General features: G+C 43.1%; 1 protein-coding gene across 1 annotated transcript in view; it reads right to left on the bottom strand.

Annotated features, from left to right (window-relative positions):
• The window catches only part of LOC138468478 (uncharacterized), a 219,483-nt gene that overhangs the window by 62,498 nt on the left and 136,318 nt on the right, over positions 1-20,667 (bottom strand). The window contains exon 7 of the mRNA XM_069609005.1: positions 6,251-6,337. Within this exon, the coding sequence (XP_069465106.1) occupies positions 6,251-6,337 (87 nt within the window). The remainder of the gene's footprint in view (positions 1-6,250; positions 6,338-20,667) is intronic.

The raw sequence follows: 20,667 nt of genomic DNA, 5'->3' as shown, positions 1-20,667 counted from the left end.
TATGGGGATGGAAGAGCAAGGGTATCAGACCCCTGACTGTCAGGTTTCCTTTAATTATTCTATTATTCCCCTTTATTTCTGTGTGGGTTGGAAGTTTTCTACTGCAGTTGGTTTGGCCTTGACTTTTCTATACAGATTCCTGGCTCTAGCCCAAGGCAAGATGGAGTTTTACAATAGAAGGTTTGATTGGCTAGAGAGAACTGCAGGACAACAATGAACGTTCTAAACTGTCACTCTCTGCCTTTCATCGTCGTAACCCCAGCTGAGAGGACGTGTTTGTAGCTGCTCCTGCTGAAGTCTTGGGCCTAGTGGATTTGAACTTTCAACTCTTGGCAGTCGAGCGGCTACTTATTCGGGGTTGTTCAGGAGAAGTATTCAGGTTCACAGGAGAGTTTTCGGTAGTTCTTTTGGAAAAGAAACATTCTTAAGCTAAGTGACTTTATTTGGATATGTAAATCTGTTGCTCAGATTCATTCGTGACTTTTAGAGAAAGTGAATGTAAATTCAATAGTAGAACTGTGATGTTACACTGTTAATAGTTCCACGTTTAATTCGTAAAAGCGCGTGTGTGTTCAGCGCGTGTATTCATAGCGTGTGAAAAGATTTCTGCAGCACGTGAGTTTATAGCGCGTGAGTTCATAGCACGTGTATGCGAGCGTAAGAAAAGACTTCCACGTGATTTCTACAGCACGTGTGTTCATAGCGCGGGTGTTTATAGCGCGGGTACTCGAGCGTGAGAAAAGACTTCTACGTGATTTCTACAGCGCGTGTGTTCATAGCGCGGGTGTTTATAGCGCGTGTACGCGAGCGTGAGAAAAGACTTCTACGTGATTTCTACAGCGCGTGTGTTCATAGCGCGTGTATGCGAGCGTGAGAAAAGACTTCTACGTGATTTCTACAGCGCGTGTGTCCATAGCGCGGGTGTTTATTGCACGTTTACGCGAGCGCAAGAAAAGACTGCTACATGATTTCCGCAGCACATGTTTTCATAGCGCGTGTGTTCCTCAGCGTGTGTTTTTCTCCGGCGCGTATTTTCTTCAGCGTGAGTTCTGCGTGTGTACATCTTTGCGCGTGTGGACAAGTTTGCAAGTTCTTAAAGAGACTATGTACTTTATTAAGAAAGAAGAACTGTATTCCTTTTAAGCCCATCATAACTGGAACATTATACAGTTTTAAAGGCATGAGTCAAGGTTCTTAATGATACATTACTCGAAAGGAGTTGCTGTTATTTTCAAGATTTTGCAAAGCAAAAGAAGGTAGAAAGATTTTACCAGCAATTACTCCTATCTTCTCTAAGATCCATAAAGAGAAGAACCAGGTATGATTCTTTACATTTTAGTTAAGGATATAGAGTTTTCAAAATCAAAAGGTAGTTAAGTAATTTGAGGATTTTGTGTGTTCTTATGTATTCACTGCTGGTTCTGCATCAGCTAGTCTAGACGTCGCCAGCCTGGTGTTTCTTATGTTATCCACTTCCCCCTTTCCCTTTGGGGTGTAGTTAACAGAGCCGAGTATAAACTGGTTCTGAGGATTACATTTCAGGGGGATTGTCAGGGGTTCAGCTGCTTCCGCGGACACAGGATATCTCTCAGCCTGACACTGATCCAATAGCAATCATCCCGAGTGACAAGCTCCTAGGAATCACAGCAACCATAACTCAGAAAGAATTACATGAATAAATCCAAAACCTGATGAGTCCCGAGCAATTACAAGCGTGGAGTGCACAAGGAGAACATTACATGATAAAAATTCAGTTGCCCTACTTCAGGAATCGTTAATTCTTACCAAACCAAGAACTACGAGAACAAGTCATATCCGGTTATCATGATTCCTTGATCGAGGGCCATTCCGGAATCGCTAAAACCCTAGCCAAGGTAAAAGGAAATTATTGGTGGCCCACGTGGCGTAAAGACATTATCCAATTCATCCTATCTTGTAGAGTGTGTGCTCAAAACAACTCATACAAGCAGACACCGGCTGGGCTATTACAACCATTGGAAATCCCACCAGCACCCTGGCACACGTTGTCCCTCGATTTTATTACTAACTTACCACCCAGTCAAGGGTTTAACACTATTCTTGTGGTCGTGGACCTATTTTCAAAAACGGAACATTTCATTCTTCTTAAGGGGCTCCCAAATGCTTCCACTCTGGCAAAGGTATTTCTTGAAGGCATTGTACGTCTCCATGGGTTTCCTTCAGTTTTGGTCTCAGACTGAGGTACTCAATTCGTATCTAACTTCTGGAGAAAATGCTGCTCTATGGCCCAGATCGACATCCGGCTATCCACCAGTCACCATCCCCAAACGGATGGTCAAACTGAGAGGACAAATCAGACGGTCGAGCAGTATCTGCGTTGCATGTTACACCAAGCTGAAGGAAGCTGGTTCGACCTATTATGGATAGCTGAATATGCTTATAATAATTCCCTACACACCAGCACTGGGCAGACATCCTTTTATACCATGTATGGCAGGCACCCACGTACTTCTGAGTTGGACGTTTCTACAACCCTGGAAATGCCAGCAGTCAAAACCTTGCACACAACCATTTCTCAAACCTTTAAAAGGGCAGCTGAACACCTACTTCAAGCTAAGAATCGCAAAAAGAAGTTTGCTGATCAACACCGGGCAAAGGCCCCCAACTACCAAGTGGGAGACAAAGTCTGGCTGGCGTCTAAACACGTGTCCATTGAACTTTCCGTCCAAGATACCTGGGTCCATTCACCGTCACCTCTGTGATAAATCCTGTAGCGGTCAGATTAGCTTTGCCGTCAAACATGCAGATTCATCCTGTGTTCCACGTGTCTCTCCTTAAACCTGTTCAACCTGAGACCCGGGTAGCAACGCCACTGCAGCCAGTAGTAGTCGCCGGGGACCCAGAATTCGAAGTCAAGGACATCCTAGATTCAAAGTACGTCAGATCCAAATTATACTACTTAGTAGACTGGAAGGGGTATGGTCCACAAGACAGGACATGGGAGCTTTGTGAGTACATCCATGCACTTCGCTTGCTTAGACGATTTCATCAAAACCATCCAACCAAACCAGGACCAGACAGAAGAGCCACCTTGAGAGGGGCCTTGGGGGGGAGTGCTTTCATGATTCCTGCCCCTCATGTCCTTAGCCCTCCAAGATGTCAGGCTGGAGCCAGGCCACGATCACCCACATGGCCCTCAAGGGCCTCTCCATCCCTCCAAAGACTCACTTGGAGTCAGACTTGGCGCTTGTGGCACCAGACTCACTCACTCCCATAGGATAACATTAGGGATTGGACTTGTAGTGCATTGATGGGGACAAGATGGATGCCCCCACATATTTTGGTTCCCAGAACTGCATGTGCGGTCTAATCTTTTGGGTGTGGTTCAGCCCAGAGACCCCTGTAATATCCAGAGACTATTTAAGCCACACCCAGGCTGAGAAACATGCTTTGCCTTTTCTGCACCTGCAGCGTGACACTCACCGTGTTCGGATCGGTCTCCAGTAGGCCTGCATCTTTCTTCTGCACTCAGCTCCTGCAAGAACAAGAACACCGTTAGGAAAAGCCTTACCTTGCGGCGCTTCTGCCAATCATTCATCGCTCCTTCTGTTCTGCGGGCATCTTTGGCGGTGTCATTCCCATCCCGGCACGCCGCTTCCTAAGGAAAAGGGAAAAGAACAGAAAAAAGGCATTAATAAGCATTCTGCAAATCTTCGCTTATTTTTAAATACTGTACGAGCTTCAAACACTTACCTGAACCCCAGCCGCTCTGGGGGAACTCTGTCTCCGGAACTTCTCATCCATCTGCAAGAGGGAAAAGACACTCCAGGTTAGTGTGGAAACATCTAGAGGCGCCACATACCGCGCTTACCCACCGCATTTGTTCTTCACAACTGGCATCCATGCTGAAAATGTCGCAGCACCTAAAAGACACAGAAAAAGAACTCAGTTCAATGTAAATATTAAAGGGGTGCATCGCGTATCGCGCTCTCACTAACCTTCAGCGCTACTCATCTCAGCAGCATGCCGCCATCCCCGGACGCCGGCCATCATCTAAGGAAGGAAAGGAACGAAGTTAGAGAACTGTTCAAAAGACTCATTATACTTACCTGTCGGACTCTTGCCAGTGAAGTAACTAGGCAGCAACGAGCCCGCATCAATCAACGCGCCCCTGCGCTGAAAGCAGGACGGAGAGCACACTATCCAAGAAAACAAGGTGAGCTGTGGATCAAAGGGAAAGGTTGGACCCCGGGGAAGAAGGGGTTCAAGCACACAGAGACAATAGGGAATGAAACTCTACCAATCCTGTGTTTCAGGCCCAGTCTCCAGTCGAATAGCCTCCAGGGAAGGGTTTGAGGTCGTAAGAGCTCAGAACAGGCTGAGTGACGTCCCCGTGGATACCAGGTGAGCATTACACCATGTTAGAAAACTCAATTCCCCTTCCTCCACCCCAACTTATCTGCGGGTATCGGAGCCTTGTGCTCCGGTCCCAATGCTCCTCCCGTGTGCCTGCTATTAAAATAGAAAAGGGACTAAGTCCCTTTTTGGGGGACGGTGGCCATTTTGGTACATGTTTTCCGTGGCAGCCATTTTTTGACACTTTTTTTTCTTTGACGGGAGATGGGCTCGACTAAGCTTGTCTCCCATCAGAAGGGAAAAAAAAAAGAAAACTATCCACACTCCGGTAAATCCCAAGGTGCGAATAGCTTTCACACTCCAGCTAGGGGGGGCGGACATGAGGTTTAGCAGCCCACAGCTTGAGCTAAGGCCCTTGCTTTGCTCGGGTCTACTAAAGCTCAGGCTGGTGGGCCATTAAACTCCATGTGCCCCCCCTTCCGGGGTGAGAAAGCTATAATATACATGGCATTATCTTATAAGAATTTTCCAAATTTAAAAATACGTCACTTCCTCCTCTGTTAATACATTGCTAAAGATGTTGAATTATTGCTGAGCATTGATATAATGTAGGTGGGTCTCAGACCTGGCACACAGATGCCGAGTTAGCCCACCCCATCGCATGTGTGACAGAATGCTATCTTTGAAGTGTACCGGCCTATGTCTATTTGAAAATTTAAGTACAAAATAAAGGTGGATTCTGCAGGAAAGTGTCCTATGACAACAGAGTCTTTTTCTAGATATGCTCAGTGGGTTGCTGTGTCAGTGGATTTGCACATGTAATTGTAATTGATTATTTGTATAGCACTTATACACAAATGAAGTGCTTCAAAGCGCGTGAAGGCGGGAAGAGAACAAGGGAATACAGTCACCATTCTTAGGCCTTGAAGATTCTGAATGATCTAACAACAATAACTAGCATAGCAGGCACAGAGGCATATCAACTAGTAAATTGCTTTGCAAAGGATGAGGCAAGAAATACAGGAGGGGTGGGGGGGAGGGAAGGGAATATACAGATCATGAACTATATGAACTACAAGAACTACAGTAATGGTCTGCCGAGACATCCAGATTGCTTGATGGTTGCTCATCCAATGCGCCTATGCATGAGTATTCAAGCACGACCAAAACTAGGGGCAGGAGGAGACAAGAGGCAGGATTGGACAGACATACTTACTGGGCTGAGAACATTCAAGGTTGAGTTAGTGCGCAGAACAGGAAGTGCAAGGGTGGGGGATGGGAACAAGTGCTCCCAGACCAGCAGGGGCCGGCGATAAGTGCAGAGTGGTTGCCCCTAGCGTGGGGCATAAGGCAGTAGGGAATGCGTGGCTTCTAGTCCACGGGTTGAGAAACTAAATCACTGACGTCCATATAGTGGATATGCGCACATTTATGCTGGTCACATCCAAAAGACAGACCAGCTGATAGAGCGCAAAATAGCAGCTTTCCAAAAATAAAGTTGTATGCAGTCTTATCGGTTACTTTTATCATGTCTTTTTTAAATACATTTTATTGGATTTTACAGTGGGAGTGGATGGTGTTTATTCCAGGAAACACAGTAAGACCAGGTATTCAACAGCCAATATTAAGGGATCCAGACATAAACACCCCCTTTGTCTCGTAGATAGGGTAACAATAGGGGCCAGGAACAAGTGCATAAGGATTGCCATGTGCAGCGTTGAATGTGAACGCGGTAGACCAGTTCGATCATATTCCTTCAGAAAAGAATCAGAAACAAGCGTCGTATCACCGATGTGATGCAGGCCAATGGTGTTTTCAGTAAAAAATGATTGTTTCTTGTGAGCATGAGGGCAATCACCAAATGGCAGCCATTTAATCTTGACCTACTGTTGGTGTTAGTATGTTAGAGACACACCTTGCAGTGACTGTCAGGGCTATCTCCGCCGGCTGCAGGACCCTTCTTCGACACTAGCGTGCAGGCTTTCCTGTTATTCTTAAGATTCTGTAAAATGCAAACAAGCAACACACTCATTTGGAAGGTTTATGTTAAATCAGAAATGTGCATTCTTCTTTTGAATCTACTATTTGACTTTCAGGAATCTAGGAACATGCTTCAATTATTTCTTATGACATAATGAGATAAAAATATTGATTTGCGATAAATGAGCTAGGCATTTTCATGGAACAATGCTTAAACATCATTAAAGAGGCATTGGATACCTCTCAAAGACCTACAAGACAATAAGAAAGTACCCCTCAAATATGGAGAGAAAGATGTAGCAATTCGAGCTGAACTAGAAGTTGTCAAAACATAGCCGTAAATAAATCATTTTTTATAGTGTCTCCCCTTTCATGCCGCACGTTCTTGGGAATTGACGAACCTGTCATCATGAGCTTCATCGTATGGTGTATTGTTGAGTTGACAGAGAAATGTATAGAAAACTACTGCCTTTTAATCAAATTATATTTTCTAGCGCTACATTTATACCCACAATATCTTTCGCAAGAGTTCTGATCTGGAGGTGAACTTCCAGGGATGGCTACTCGGTAAAACATAAATATTGGTATTGCTGCATTACAGAAGACATGAATCCTCCTATTATGAGTTCAACAAGTCTTCAATAATATGAAATTTAAGAGCTGGGTAGATATGAAAAACCTTAGGGCCAGATTCACAAATATCTTTACTGGATGAAATCAGGAGATGCTGTGAGCACCTCAAATGTGCTCCTACATTTTACCTTATTCACAAAGCCTAAAACTGGGGCAAATCTGGGGGCAGCCTGGAACATCTTTGAGATGCTCATGTGCAAATGTGATTAAAAACATCTACTTAAGGGCATTTCGAAAATGCTTGAGGCAGCAGGAGATCTGCTCTAGTTGTAGTCTTTGTGACAGATATGAGATAGCAGGAGCACGTATAAGATGACTAGTGCATCTCCTGATTTTCTCCACTGCAGATTATGGTGAATCTACCACTATAAAACCATGTATATAATTTTAGAGGGGGGGCCAGGATGTTTGTCCCCCAACTTTTGTGTCACACTATTTTGTCCTACTTATTTGGCAAGGGCCCCTTTCATTTAGATGTCATGCCCCCCAATGTTTTTCAGCAAAGCTACTATAGCCAGCTCCCTGGAATTGTTCTAGAATGTATAGAACGCGCCGAACAAAAACTCCCAAAGCACACAAAGCAGCTACATCAAAAGTGATATCTGCTTCGAGTTAAGGGTACAAAAGGAACAACAATTCAGGAGGACACCCTTCTTTTACGTCTACGACTCACAGAGCGGTCTACCTGCCATCCTACTCCCACCATTGATCTATTAACAAGTGCGTTGCTCCATCGTCCGCCTCCACCTTCTGGTGGGGTCAGAGTTCCACTCCTTTTATTTTACACATTTCTGGGCTGCGTGATAAATAATCCTAAATATTATTTCAATGTATTTGCACCAGGCCAGCCTTTACCATCACTGGAAAACGTGCCCAGGTATTAAATTGCATTGAAAGTTTATGCTTTTTTCACTGAGGCAATTTTTGCCCTTGTGCTAATTGCACTTCCACCAATGAAACCTTTCTGTAGATGGCTTACTTCTCAATTAGGGTGCATTAACATGTTTTAACAAACACTTCAATGTGCATTTTAGAGACAAATGTGAGGTTTCACTGCCAAAAAGTTTGTTAAAGGTACATTATGGTTACAAGTAAAACCGAAAGACCTTAAAACTTCGCCACTTATGGTACACCAAGCAACCATAACTTGCGCCACCACTGTGCACTGCTAAGACTAACACCTAGGGCATCAAAGATGACATCACAAATGAAATTGATGAAATCACTGATGACATCACATATGAAAATAATTTGGATGAAAAGTCCCTACAAGAGGTTGCATTTATAATTTTGGTAACAAGATGTCATGGGTGATCGGAAGACCTATCCTGAACTACATAATGTATTAAAGAATGTACTCATCTAAACAAAACATTATATTGGAGTATTGTTATTCATACTGGAACCTAATTATATGGGCGCTTTGGCAATGGTTGCAGCATGCACCACAGAAGTATAATATTTCTAATCTGGAAATTTTTAATATTTAAATAATTAATGATACCTTATCAGAGTTTTGAGTAATGTTAAACATGGAATACATAGCTGATAATTCAAGATTTTGTACATACTTGTGTTAGTACAAACAATACATATGAAAACCCACAATGCATAAAAATCATCAGAGGCACATAGAGGCAAACTAAAGTATGGAAGAAAGAAAGAACATCACCAGAAAATGTCAATAACATAAAAGTTTATCATCATTTATGCAAATGAATTGTGTGTTTGAGGCCCATATATGTGCACCATTAGGTGAGACCAAACCCTAAGGAAAGTACTTTAAGAACATACAAGATGGTTGTCTAGATGTTTAACACATTTTCCATGTTCATATTCTATCAGTGAACAAAACCGCCTGACGTAGATATGTCAGTGAACAAAAACAAGTGTCGCATCAGTGATGCCATCAATTACATTTGTGATGTCATCTTTGCTGTCCTGGGTGTTAGTCTTAGCAGTGCAAGGTGGTGGTGCGAGTTATGGTTGCTTAGCTTACCATAACTGCTGAATTTTGAAGGTTTTTCGGTTTTACTTCTAACCATAACAATCCTTTAACAAAGTTTTTTCATTGAATTTCATAGGTTTTCATTAGTGCAACTTAACCATAACATCACTTTAACCATGTTTTTTCAGTGAATTTCATAGGTTTTTGTTAGTGAAGCTTAACCATAACGCCCCTTTAACAAAAACATTTTCAGTGAATGTCATAGGTTTTTACTTGTGCCCCTTTAATCTGCTACAAGTTCCTAATATTGTATGCCTCCCCCCAATATATCAGGAGACCCAAAAATGATGTACCATCAACCAACAGATGTACATAAAACCACAATTAATGTTTACAACATGCAAATATACCTTTTTGTACAAACACTTAGGGAAAAAATGCTAATTATTTTTTTATTGAGCACACATTACAATGAAATACACCTATCACAAACCATAACTGTATACTTCATATAATCTTCTCACTACAACTCTGCATACAGATTGAGAAACACCAGCTGCTTTTTGGACATCACATTCTCACTAAATAGTAAGTGCATTGTATTTATTTCTCTATTATTAGCTTTCATTATATAAACATATGTTATAAGACAGAAGCCCTTTTTCCTCACAGAAATGGCAATCACACTTGAATGGTTAGAGGAGAACTTCCCAAAAGAAGAAATGACTGGCGATAACATCTCCAATGGTATACAATATTTTAATGTAAACAAATAATTTATTTTATACACACCTTACTAAAATAATAATTTCTATTTTTCTTACAGTATATAGTTTTTATGAAGAAACCACACCCCAGTTTAATTATACCCAATGCCCAGAATCACAAACAGAAGCCCTATCCCTAACTGTAAATAATCAAATCATGAACTTGTCCAACAAATTAGATGAACTTAGTAATGATTTCAAAGAACTTTTACAATATGTGAAAAATCATGTGATAAAAATGTTTCCCTATCAATCTCCTTCTTGCACCTGTCCCCCTTGTCCCCAGCTTTCATCCCCAGTAAATTCCGAACATTTTAAAGAAAGACGCTTTGATGAAACCTCACTCCCTTGCTCCCCTCATAATTATTGTACAAAAGTTCCTGATTGTCCAATTTATGTTTCCCATTCTGATACCCCACCCCTTTCTTGAATAAATATAGTGTTTGTACTATAAATGTTTTGTTTATTGTTCTGTGTTTTAAAAAACAATTCCATTATGAGTCTGCGGACACTATGGCTGTCTTGGGTGTCCGAATTCAAAACAGAGGTGCCCCAAAACAGGTACGATATCTTGAAATGTCTGTTTTTGCATGACACACTTTTAATTTGTCTGCGGACACCACGCCTGTTTTATGGACAACCAGTATATGTGCCTTGTGATTCCTGCTCGAAGGGTGTCCACCGACGTCATCATGTGACCGCATCCGTGCAGCGTGACGGCAGTGTCCGTGAACAGTGTCTGTGACTGTGTACAGTTTAAAAGTGCTTTTCTAGCCAGTCTATGGTGTTTCAAGCAGAAAAGGTACGCATGCACAGCTTCCAGACCCATTCTACATTGATCTGGCAACTTTTTACAACTTCTCAAGGCCAATTTTCGACTAAGTAGTACGCGGATAGTACAACTATCTGCGAACGGTTCCTCAGAAGTGACCCACCCATTCATTTCCCTCAGTCCCAATCTGGCTATCCAGGAGAGAGCACCTGTTTCAGTGCTGGGCACATTTCTTTTGCAGAACTTGTTCTTGGAGACCATGGCATCTCTTATGACCATTGCCTCTTCCAAGCCACCCCCACCAGCAGCACCATCATCATCTGGAGGGCCTGGAGAGGGCAACAGGCACAGTGATACAGAATAGCAGGAATAGGATGAAGTGGAGGAAGCCCCTGTCACCAGTACTCAGAGTGAGTCCTGGGTGAGGCAATTTTTCATGAGAGTTGGAAATGTCTCAAAGGCGTGTGCAAGCAAGGACCGATGCACTGAGCAACGTTGTACTCAGTCGTGGGAAACCTGGCTTGTAGTCCTACTAGACTACTTCCATGAGGTGCCATTCCAAATCAACCCAAGCGACTCCTCTGAGAAAGGAAATACCTTTCTCAGGTAAGAGCAAGTTGACTTCCTCCACCCCATCATCTTCATCTTCTCCTTTCACCACAAAGGATACTCCTTTGGTGCAGAGGATCCCAGCAGTGGCTTCCGTATAGAACACTATTGACTCTTACCTTTCGTAGTTCACAGTGCTATGTATATACTGTGAAGCACCGATCTGCAGTTTCAGAGTGCTTTCAAGGCTGCTGTTAAGGAGCATGAGATACACTGCCACTTACCTGATTAATGCCCACCCAACATCTTCCTCTCTCCACCTGTCCATTCGTCCCCCTGTGAATGGTGCCCCTTCCCTGCCTTCCCTCCTATACCATGCTTTGCCTGAAAAAAATGCCAAAAAAATACAACAAAAAGTTCCCTTTAGGAGCCACCTTTCACAATTAAAAAATAGAAGCGAGGAAAAAAAAGTCATAGGCCCCTGTGCAGCCTGCATAGTCTGCGGACAGCGCAGTGGTCCGCAGAAATCTAAAATATTCTGGCTGTGGGGTGGGAGAATTGAAATAATTTTAATTGTTTTGCATCCAAAAAGGGTGGCTCTCAAAATAACCTTTTTGTGTTTTTGGCTTTTATATTTTTTTACATTTTTGGTTTTACAAACTTAACTAAGAAAACATTTCACTGAATTTAATTATTTCTTCTCACTTTCCCAAAAACTGCTTCAAAACATTTTGAATGTTTTCCACAAAAAATGATTAGTCACATCAGTTAGATGGACTTCATCACTCCAGAAAATGTTTGCACTATGAAATTGAATGTTCTCATTATGAAACAGTGTCATGCCAACATCTCAAACAAAAGCACACTCAGCTTTATTGATGTTTTTCCATTTGTGGACCAAATGAACTGGAAGGCATCCACATCTGTCTCTGGGCAATGCGTGAATTTTATTTTTTCGAATCATGCAACATTTCGTTCAACTTTCCCAATGCCTCCTTCATTGCAAACTGCAATGCAATTCCAGTCACGTTCCCCAAACTGTTCCCTCCACAATTAAAAAAAAATAATGTCCGGATGTTTCAGTTCAACCAAGTCCACCCACTTCATGCCTAACACTCCCTACTAAAACACTTCCAGTTCAGGGAATGAATGGTTTTTGGCTATTGCAAAACACGCGGCATACGCCTTCACCGAATGAACCCAAGAGTCCTCAACTCTGCCTGCTGAAACACATTGCCATGGCCATTTCCAATCCTCTCAGAACTCCTACTAACAAAACTCCTGCTACCCTCTCTTCCTGTACACCACACCCAGGAAACCTGATTGGCTGATCCTCCGATGTCCGCGAACAACCCCGACTGACTGTGGTCCCTCCAATCCTCTTTCCATGCCTGGCATCCTCAAATGACACAGATGTGGCATGTTTGTGTTTTTTGTGTTTGTTAACAGACACCTTTTTTCTTCCTTTTTTTCCTTTTATGTACAGTAGCACTGTACACTCTACATCATCCTTTACAATGTTCTTACAGGAACTTTTTTAATGCATTTCTAACATTGTAAAGTATAATTACATTTCCGACATCTGTGAAGTGAACTCCATCTTGACAAAAAAAAAATCACACCATCAGAACTTAGATTGTCATTCTCAAACTATGACATTCCTGCAGCATATAAAAAAGCAGATGCTGCTTTATTGCGAAGCTACATTGGTTCTTCAATTTGTGGACTGAAAATGTTTGTTGGACATCTCCATCTGTGCCTCTGAATTATTTCACAAAAAGTAATTTTAGCAGCACGAAACAGTTGCATTACGCTTTTAAATAATTCCTTCAAGGCAACTGTCCCCTCCACAATCACAATGTCTGTAATTTTGTAAGTGAGCCACACTCTCACAGAATGAAACAAGCTTGCCCAGTTTAAGCCACAAACTGCATGCCACAAAACTTCCACTTCTGACGATCCAATATTTTTAAGGATGCTGTGATTTTCAGCATACACCGACTGAATGGAAGAGTATTTCAGAATCCACACAGACTGCTTTCTCAATCACATAGCCAAAGCCATTGTCAACGTTCTCACAACTCCTGCAAACAAAACTCCTGCAACACTCTCTTCATGTAGACCACACCCAGCAAACCTGATTGGCTAAACCCACAGTCACCTTTCGATGCCGGCATTCATGAAAGACTTGAATGTGGCATGTAGTGTCCGTGGACTACTTCGGTGTATATGGACCCCCCGTAACGCAGGGACAGCACTTCTACCCTTTCCACTTCCATGTTCTCAGCACTCCCTCATTGGCTGCATTCAAAGAGTCACACATCCATCCACCAATCACATCCAAAACCTCTACACCTAACCCTGTCATCTCACTTCAACACTTTAGATGTACACTTGAACTCTCAGAACTATCTCCAGCTAATGAAAGTTATATGCATCAAAAACTATTGTGCAACTGTCCAAGATTTCTATTTCCAGATTCAACAAGATCTGCATCTTACAAAACATAGTACAGATATGCTTATATTTTTTTTCAAATGATTCAACTCTTTCACAAATATATATATGAAGGGTTCCTCCTACTTACCCTGTAATAAGCTTTGCAACATTCATCACCTGCTCACATGAAGCAGCAAACAATTACAATGCTGTGCACTTCAAAATGTTTCTATTTACAATCATTGTGATGAAAGTTAAACAATGCATATGGCATGTAGAGCAGCATTGTGTCACTGTTTCATAAAATAAAGGAAAAGCATATAAAATAGATCTGTAGATTTTTAAGTGGCCCTTAGTGTTTGTCACCACATGCATTCATCCCAACATTACCCATTCCAATCTTTACATGCTTATTACGTTTTTATTTTCTCCTTTGCATTCTGTCACTTCCCATTATCTTCACCCATTGTAAAACTCAAACTACAAGTACCAGAATGCAAAGAAAAACATGACTTAACTTCAAGATTCAAAACTGTGACATGTATATCAAATGAACATATACAATGCAGTGCTTTTCAAAATATTTGTTTTTGGAAGCATTTTGAAGAAGGTTCAAAAATGCATATCTACATTTACAGCAGCACTGTGTCACTTTTTCATAAAGGAAAGTAAAAGCAGATACAATAGATTTGTACACCATTTGTAATTGGCACTCAGTGTGTGCCAGTTTAATATATTGACAGTACATGCATACTTCCTAACATAACCCATTGCACTCTTCAGCTGCTCATGCAGTTATACATTTTTCTATACATTCTGTAACTTGTACTGCAACTTTCACAATGGGAAAAGTGAACTACAAGTCCCAGAACGAAAAAAAAGGCTAGGACTACATAAACACCTACAGTTTAGAATGCATCATGTTGGCAAGTATGCATTTACTCCTAACATATTGGACTTCCACACACCAACTGACATTTAAAAGTGTACTACAAATCTTTTCCATACTAACCCATCCCACCTTCTCATTTGCAGATCTGCCAGAGCGCCTGGGGACCAACTCTGTTAGTGACGGTGCGTGGTACAAATACCTTTAACATTTAACATTCAACAACTTTTCTTCTCTTTACAAAACGTTACAGAACTTCTACAAATGCACATTCGCATTTCTTAACTTTCATGAAAAGTGTTCCAAAAAGCAAACATTTTTAACCATCCACCGATTTTATCGACTGTTTTTCCCACCACTCCTCCTTCTTACATAAATATAAAGCTTGCTTACTAAAAGTACTTTGCCTTTACCACATAGCCCCACTAACTTTGTTTTACAATTATAGGAAAAAAGCACATTACTGAAGACAACATCCGAAAAATGAATTCCCTTCACATACAACAAAGTACATAATGTACCATGTATGTGATTACAACAGCAGCGTTCCACTATATATTAACCCAGACTGCTCTTTTCAAACCAACATTTATTTCACTCTAGCCCATCAAATTCCACCATTCACACTCTTACTATTCCCATCTGCACTCCACCGTTGAAACACCCACTATGTTGCTCAGAACAGCACAATCACCATACAGACTCCATCACACCACCACTCCCTTACTCGCTAACTCAACGCCATCACACCTCTGCAGACTCTTACTCTCACAACCTTCCCAACCACACTTAACATACCACCTCAAAATCAAACAGCAATCTTTTCAACTCTGCAGTCACACCCATAAACCCATGCATCATACATGCATATACATTGCACAACTTGGCAACGCAAACTTTTTCTTTTCCCAACAGACACAACCAATGCCTAATAAAAAGCAACTCCATAGAAATTAAAGATAAAATAGGGCAGATAAGAATAAAACTACACCCACCATATAGTCATCCACCTCTAAAACTATATATAGAAACCATTAAAACAAAAGAGTTAGTAACCTCACTCAACAAAGCTAAAACAGCCAGAACTAAAAAAGGTAAGGCCCCTCTGGCAAAAACTAAAAGCAAACAATTATGTGCAAGGAAAAGCAGACCCTCTAACCAACCTAACCCTTTATCTACCAGTGTTAGCTTAGTCACGGTAAAGCAATCCAAAAAATGTATGAATTCTACAGAAAATGTTCCACTGTAGAGTACTTTACAATCTTATAAAAACAGCTGAATATTCACGATATACCCTTAAAAACTACTGCAGGAGACTAAGCCTTTTCTACTAAAGAGAAAATTGTTTGTATTGATTTTAAACAGAATGAAACCACTAACTAAATGAATTAATACATTATGCAAACAACTCTTCTAAACATGCGCAGTGTCAATATGCAAACCTTTTCAAACTTTTGTAACATTGAATGGGTTCACACAAGTAGCACACAACCATATTTCAATGAAGAAGCTTATAAACAAGAACAAAAAACAATTGCCATAGACAATAATGGTCGAGGGTATGTAATGGTGAAACACACCATTATGGAAAAAGAAACCTGTATAGAAAAAAAGTTCTCAACAAACTCTGAGCCAAATGCTCCTTTCACCCAAACAAACAGTCCATTGTACAAATGGACATGCCTGGTCAGACCTGGTGGGCGGAACGTCACCTGCTTGCAGAATTTTATGGAAGCACGGGCACTGTTGTTATCGGTGCCATTGCTTCTGTGGCCCCCATTCCCATGGAGCCCTATCGGACTCCATGGGAATGGGGACTTACGAAATTACCGGTGCCTGACTTCCCGGCCATCTGGGCTGGAATACCCCAGTGTTACTGGGAAGTCAGGCACCAGTCATTTTTTACTGGTCTGGCGGCAAGTTGCTAGTATCACCGACAGGCTTACCGCCGGACCCGTCATGAGGCCCATAGACTCCTGTCCAGTGCGCAACCACACTGGTCTGTGAGGACATTCATTAGCCTGCATTTTTAGGAACTGCTTGCAAAAGCACTTTCCATCACATTAAAATGTTAGCTACACACCATTCTACTATACGGAATCTTGTGCATTGACTATACTTTGCAAAAAGTCCTGCTCTAGAGCTGCAACATTTAAATAACATTCTCCTACATGGAACAGCCAAAGAACTGCTTCAAGAAATAGAGCACATCCAACGTAAATACTTTGGAACTGAAGGTGACTTAGAAAATTCTGTACCTTCAGAAAACATTACTGAAAACCTCATATACACCAACGTCCTAATAAAGACATACAAATAAGAAATAGGCACGTTTCAAAACACATCTCCTGAAATTCCAGACCAAATATGTGTCTGCTGTTGCAGAACATTTTATAAAAAGCGCACAAAAATAGTTGATCTAGCCTACACAATAGAAGACAATGAAGAATCCCAATGATTCCAATTAGCTTTATATTTAACAGCAGAAACTAAATACAAAACAACTGACCCCTCAACAGTTTGCACGTACTGCAACACAAAACTTGACAATAACCAAATGCCATATATCATATTTTATTTATATCGCGCTCATAGAAAAGTATTTCAGAGTGTTACCAAGCAGAGGGAGGGGAACAAGGGAGAAACAAAAACAACGGTCTTACTAGGCCCAGTGATATTAAGAACGTGCGAGTGCATGGAAAAGGGAAAAGGGGGAAAGTGCGTGGAAGGGGAAGAAGTGGAAAGTGCAGAGCAGTGGAGAGAGCAGAATAAATAATAAGTACAATAAATAAATAAATAAAGGCAGGGAAGAGTGGTAGTGCAGCCAGCAAGTGGCAAGTGCATGATTAGTCAGAGTATATCTTATAAGTGCAGAGGAAACATGGGGGACTGTATGGGTACAGATAAAGATCCCAGTGCGAGGGGTGGCCCGGAGGCAGTGCAGGAGGGAGGCAGGGTGAGCAGGTACATGGGCCCGAAGGACAGAAGGTGGCCAGGTGCGCGGTACTGAGAGAGAAAAACAGATCAGCAGGGGAGAAGAGGGGCAAAGGCAGAAGCGAAGAGGAAGGTCTTGAGGTGTTCCGGAATCGGAGATGGTTCTCTGCAAGTTTCAGAGTGGCTGGGAGGCTGTTCCAAAGGAAGGCCCCAGCTGAAGACAAATATCTGCCCCCAGCTCGTTTCTTTGAAAAACGACTGACCCTGAGGGAGTTAGAAGTAGAGGAGTGAAGGGCTCCAGAGGGAGATATTTACAGAGGGATAGTTGAAGCTATTTTGGACCCAGGCCCCAGAAAGCCTTGTAGAAAATGCAGAGGGTTTTAAATGTAATCCTAGAATCCATGGGAGCCAATGAAAGGATTTCAGAGCTGGAGAGATACGATCCCAGGGCTTGAGGCCAAGGACAAGTCTCGCAGTCCTGTTCTGGATTAGTTGTAAAGGGCGTAGAGTGGAGGCAGGTAGACTTAGAAAGAGGCTGTTACAGTAGTCCAACCTAGAGAGAACCAGAGCTTGGGAGACAGTGAGCTCCTGAGGGAAGGAGAGGAAAGGCACAGTACCTCTAAGGAGGTGCAGTAAGAAGTTTGACTTTTTGGAGACGTCAGAGATGTGAGGTGAAGGAAAGTGTGGAGTCAAAGATGACCCCGAGATTCTTAGCCTTGCAGATAGGAATAGGAGGAGGGCCAAGGGAGGCCGGCCAGAGAGTGAGAGGAAAGGATGGCTTGTTGGAATTTAGACAAAGATTGTTGGCGGCACACCAATATTGAATGGTGATTAGGCAGTCAGAGATGAGGGAAGGAGAGGAGGTGTCTAAAAGAAGCCTAGAAATGAGTTTGGCTGTCATCAGCATAGCCAGGGCTTTAAGTGGGGTAAGAAATTGAGGGGGGGCCCTCATTTGGGGACATGGCTTGTGGGAGGGGCGTGGCCTAAAAAGTACGCAAATCGTAGGGTATACACACAAATATATATAAATGTTATATATTTGTGTGCGTACCTTACTATGGTTTGTGTACTATGCAAGCCATCTTTTCTAAACGTAGAAATATGTAACATATTGTTTCCCCAGGTCGCCGTTAAAGGCGACCTGGGGAAACAAAGGGACAGTAACTGCCTCTGGTGACCTCTCGCGCGATGGGTCACCAGATGCAGTTACTATGACTGACGGAAGTGGCAGCCAGTCACAGCGTCGCTGTGACTGGCTGCCACTTCAGTCAGCTCGCCTGACTTCATTGCAGGCGCATCTCCCGTCGCGGCTGCGGCCGCGACGGGATAATGCATCCCGCGATTCCCGCCAATATTGCTGTAGGACGGGGGCCCAGGCAGGGCCCCGGCTCAGTCCCACTTTTTGGAGACTGCCGGGGCCCGGCCCCGGCAGGCCCCGGCCCACTTTAAGCACTGAGCATAGCACTGGAAGTTTGAGCAGAAAATGGAGATGCAGTAGGCGAGAGTTGCCAGGTATTGGTTGAAAAGCCAGGGCGAGAGGTTAGACACCTGGGGAACACCACAGGTAGAGAGGGAGATAGAGGAAAGGAAGGACCCAAGTTGTACCTGGGAGGGTCAATCAGAAAGGAAACAGGTCAGGCAGGCCAGAGCCTGATCAGTGATACCCAGGTTGTCACAGAGACGATTGAGCATGGTATGGTTGACTGTCGAAAGCAGAGGAGAGATCAAGAAGGATGAGGACGGAGGGAATGATAGAGTCAAGGTTGGAAAGCAGGTCTTCACGGATGTTCAGGAGAGCAGTTTTCTGTGCTTCTGGCAGCTCTGAATCTAGATTGATGGTCATGGAGATAACCAACAGAGTCGAATTAAGGTTAAGCTGGGAGATGCCAAGCTTTTCCAGGAGCTTCCCCAAAAAGGGAGTAATGGAAATTGGGCAATAGTTAGCTGAACAAGAGGGATCAGCTATGGGTTTCTTGAGGAGAGGATGCACAAGGGAGTGCTTCAGAGGGCAGGGGAAAGATCCAGAGGCAAAAGAATGGTTGCAGAAATCGGCAAGGGCTGCAGCGAGCGTGTCAATGTGGTCCTTAATGGTTTTAGAGGAACAGGGATGTACCTGTTTTGATGAGGCATTCATAGATCGGACTTGCCTCATCGGGGGGAAAGTGGAAAGGAGGAGAAAGAGGGAGGGGTGGTGGCTGAGGGAGGGTCCTTGGTTTTGGAATTAAAGTAAGAGGCAAGGGCATTGGAAAGAGCCAGGCGGGCGAGAGGAGGGGTGGAGACTGCAGCAGGGTTTGCCAGCTTCTTGCATATTTTAAAGAGTTTGGCTGAGTTTTTGGATGCCGCAGAGACGCTGGCTTGAATGTGGCCTCTCTTCTTGTAGCGGAAAGTGAGACGGTATTTGGAGCAGGTGGCAGGCCAGTTTGTCAGAGGATGAGCAGGAAGCCCTTCATTTCCTCTCAGCTGCCCTACACTTCGCTTAAGTGTAGCTAGGTCAGAGTCATACCAGGAATTACACGTGGCTTTGGACTTCAAACGGATCCTCATGACAGGGGCAAGAGTGTCAAGAGTGGCAGAGATAGAGTAGAGCAGGGTCAAGGCTGTGTCAGGGTGTGAGTCAGCCTGAGGTGGAGGAGAGGGGCAGAAGGTGGCAGCGAAAGCCTCAATTGACACACGCTCAATTGACACACGCTTAATGGGCTGGATGTCCGAGAAGGTGGGTGACAATGTTGGGGAAGGCTTGGCTTGGGGGGAGGAGATGGAAAGATAAGAGGAGAGGAGGCAGTGATCACTCCAGGAGAGAGGAGTGGTGAGGAGAGTAGAGATGGGGAGGCCAGAGGAGATCAAGACATCAAGTTTGTAACCAGCAGAGTGAGTCAGGCCAGAGGGGAGGATAGAGAGGGAAAGTCAATCGCAGAGGTCGCAAAAGAGCACAGATGAGGAACAGGGAGAATCAAGATGGATGTTGAGATCACCAAGGAGGAGGAGTTGTGTGGTTGAGGCCAGGAGGGAGGAGGACAGTGTTATGTTCCATATACACCAGGGACACCAACTTGTACAGGCATAGACTCTTTATTTATTAAGTCTAAGAAACAACGACCCCCGAGAGGCAGTCAACCACCGTCCACAGTTTTGCCTTCTCTTCACTCTCCAGATTGGAACGTGGAACCTCTCGTTTCCAGATCCACATTCCAAACTACATACAAACCAAAACACTGATGAACTATGTACTGTATTCAAAACCCTGATGACTCATTGGTTGGTTACCTGTAACATTGATATCCTAACACCTCCCTCCTTTCTAACGCTTAAAAATGTCTATATCTCTAATGTCTGAACTGATGTCCTTAATTTAAAGTGCCACAGGTTCTGGAGACCCAAAATTATGTTGAACACAGACCCATGCTTAAACTAAAGTGAATTG

Source organism: Ambystoma mexicanum, chromosome 4q (genome assembly GCF_040938575.1).
Source record: "Ambystoma mexicanum isolate Mex_15411 chromosome 4q, UKY_AmexF1_1, whole genome shotgun sequence".
In the NCBI taxonomy this organism is placed as follows: domain Eukaryota; kingdom Metazoa; phylum Chordata; class Amphibia; order Caudata; family Ambystomatidae; genus Ambystoma; species Ambystoma mexicanum.
The sequence above is the reverse complement of the archived record's forward strand: the minus strand, read 5'-3'. Positions and strand labels throughout refer to the sequence as shown.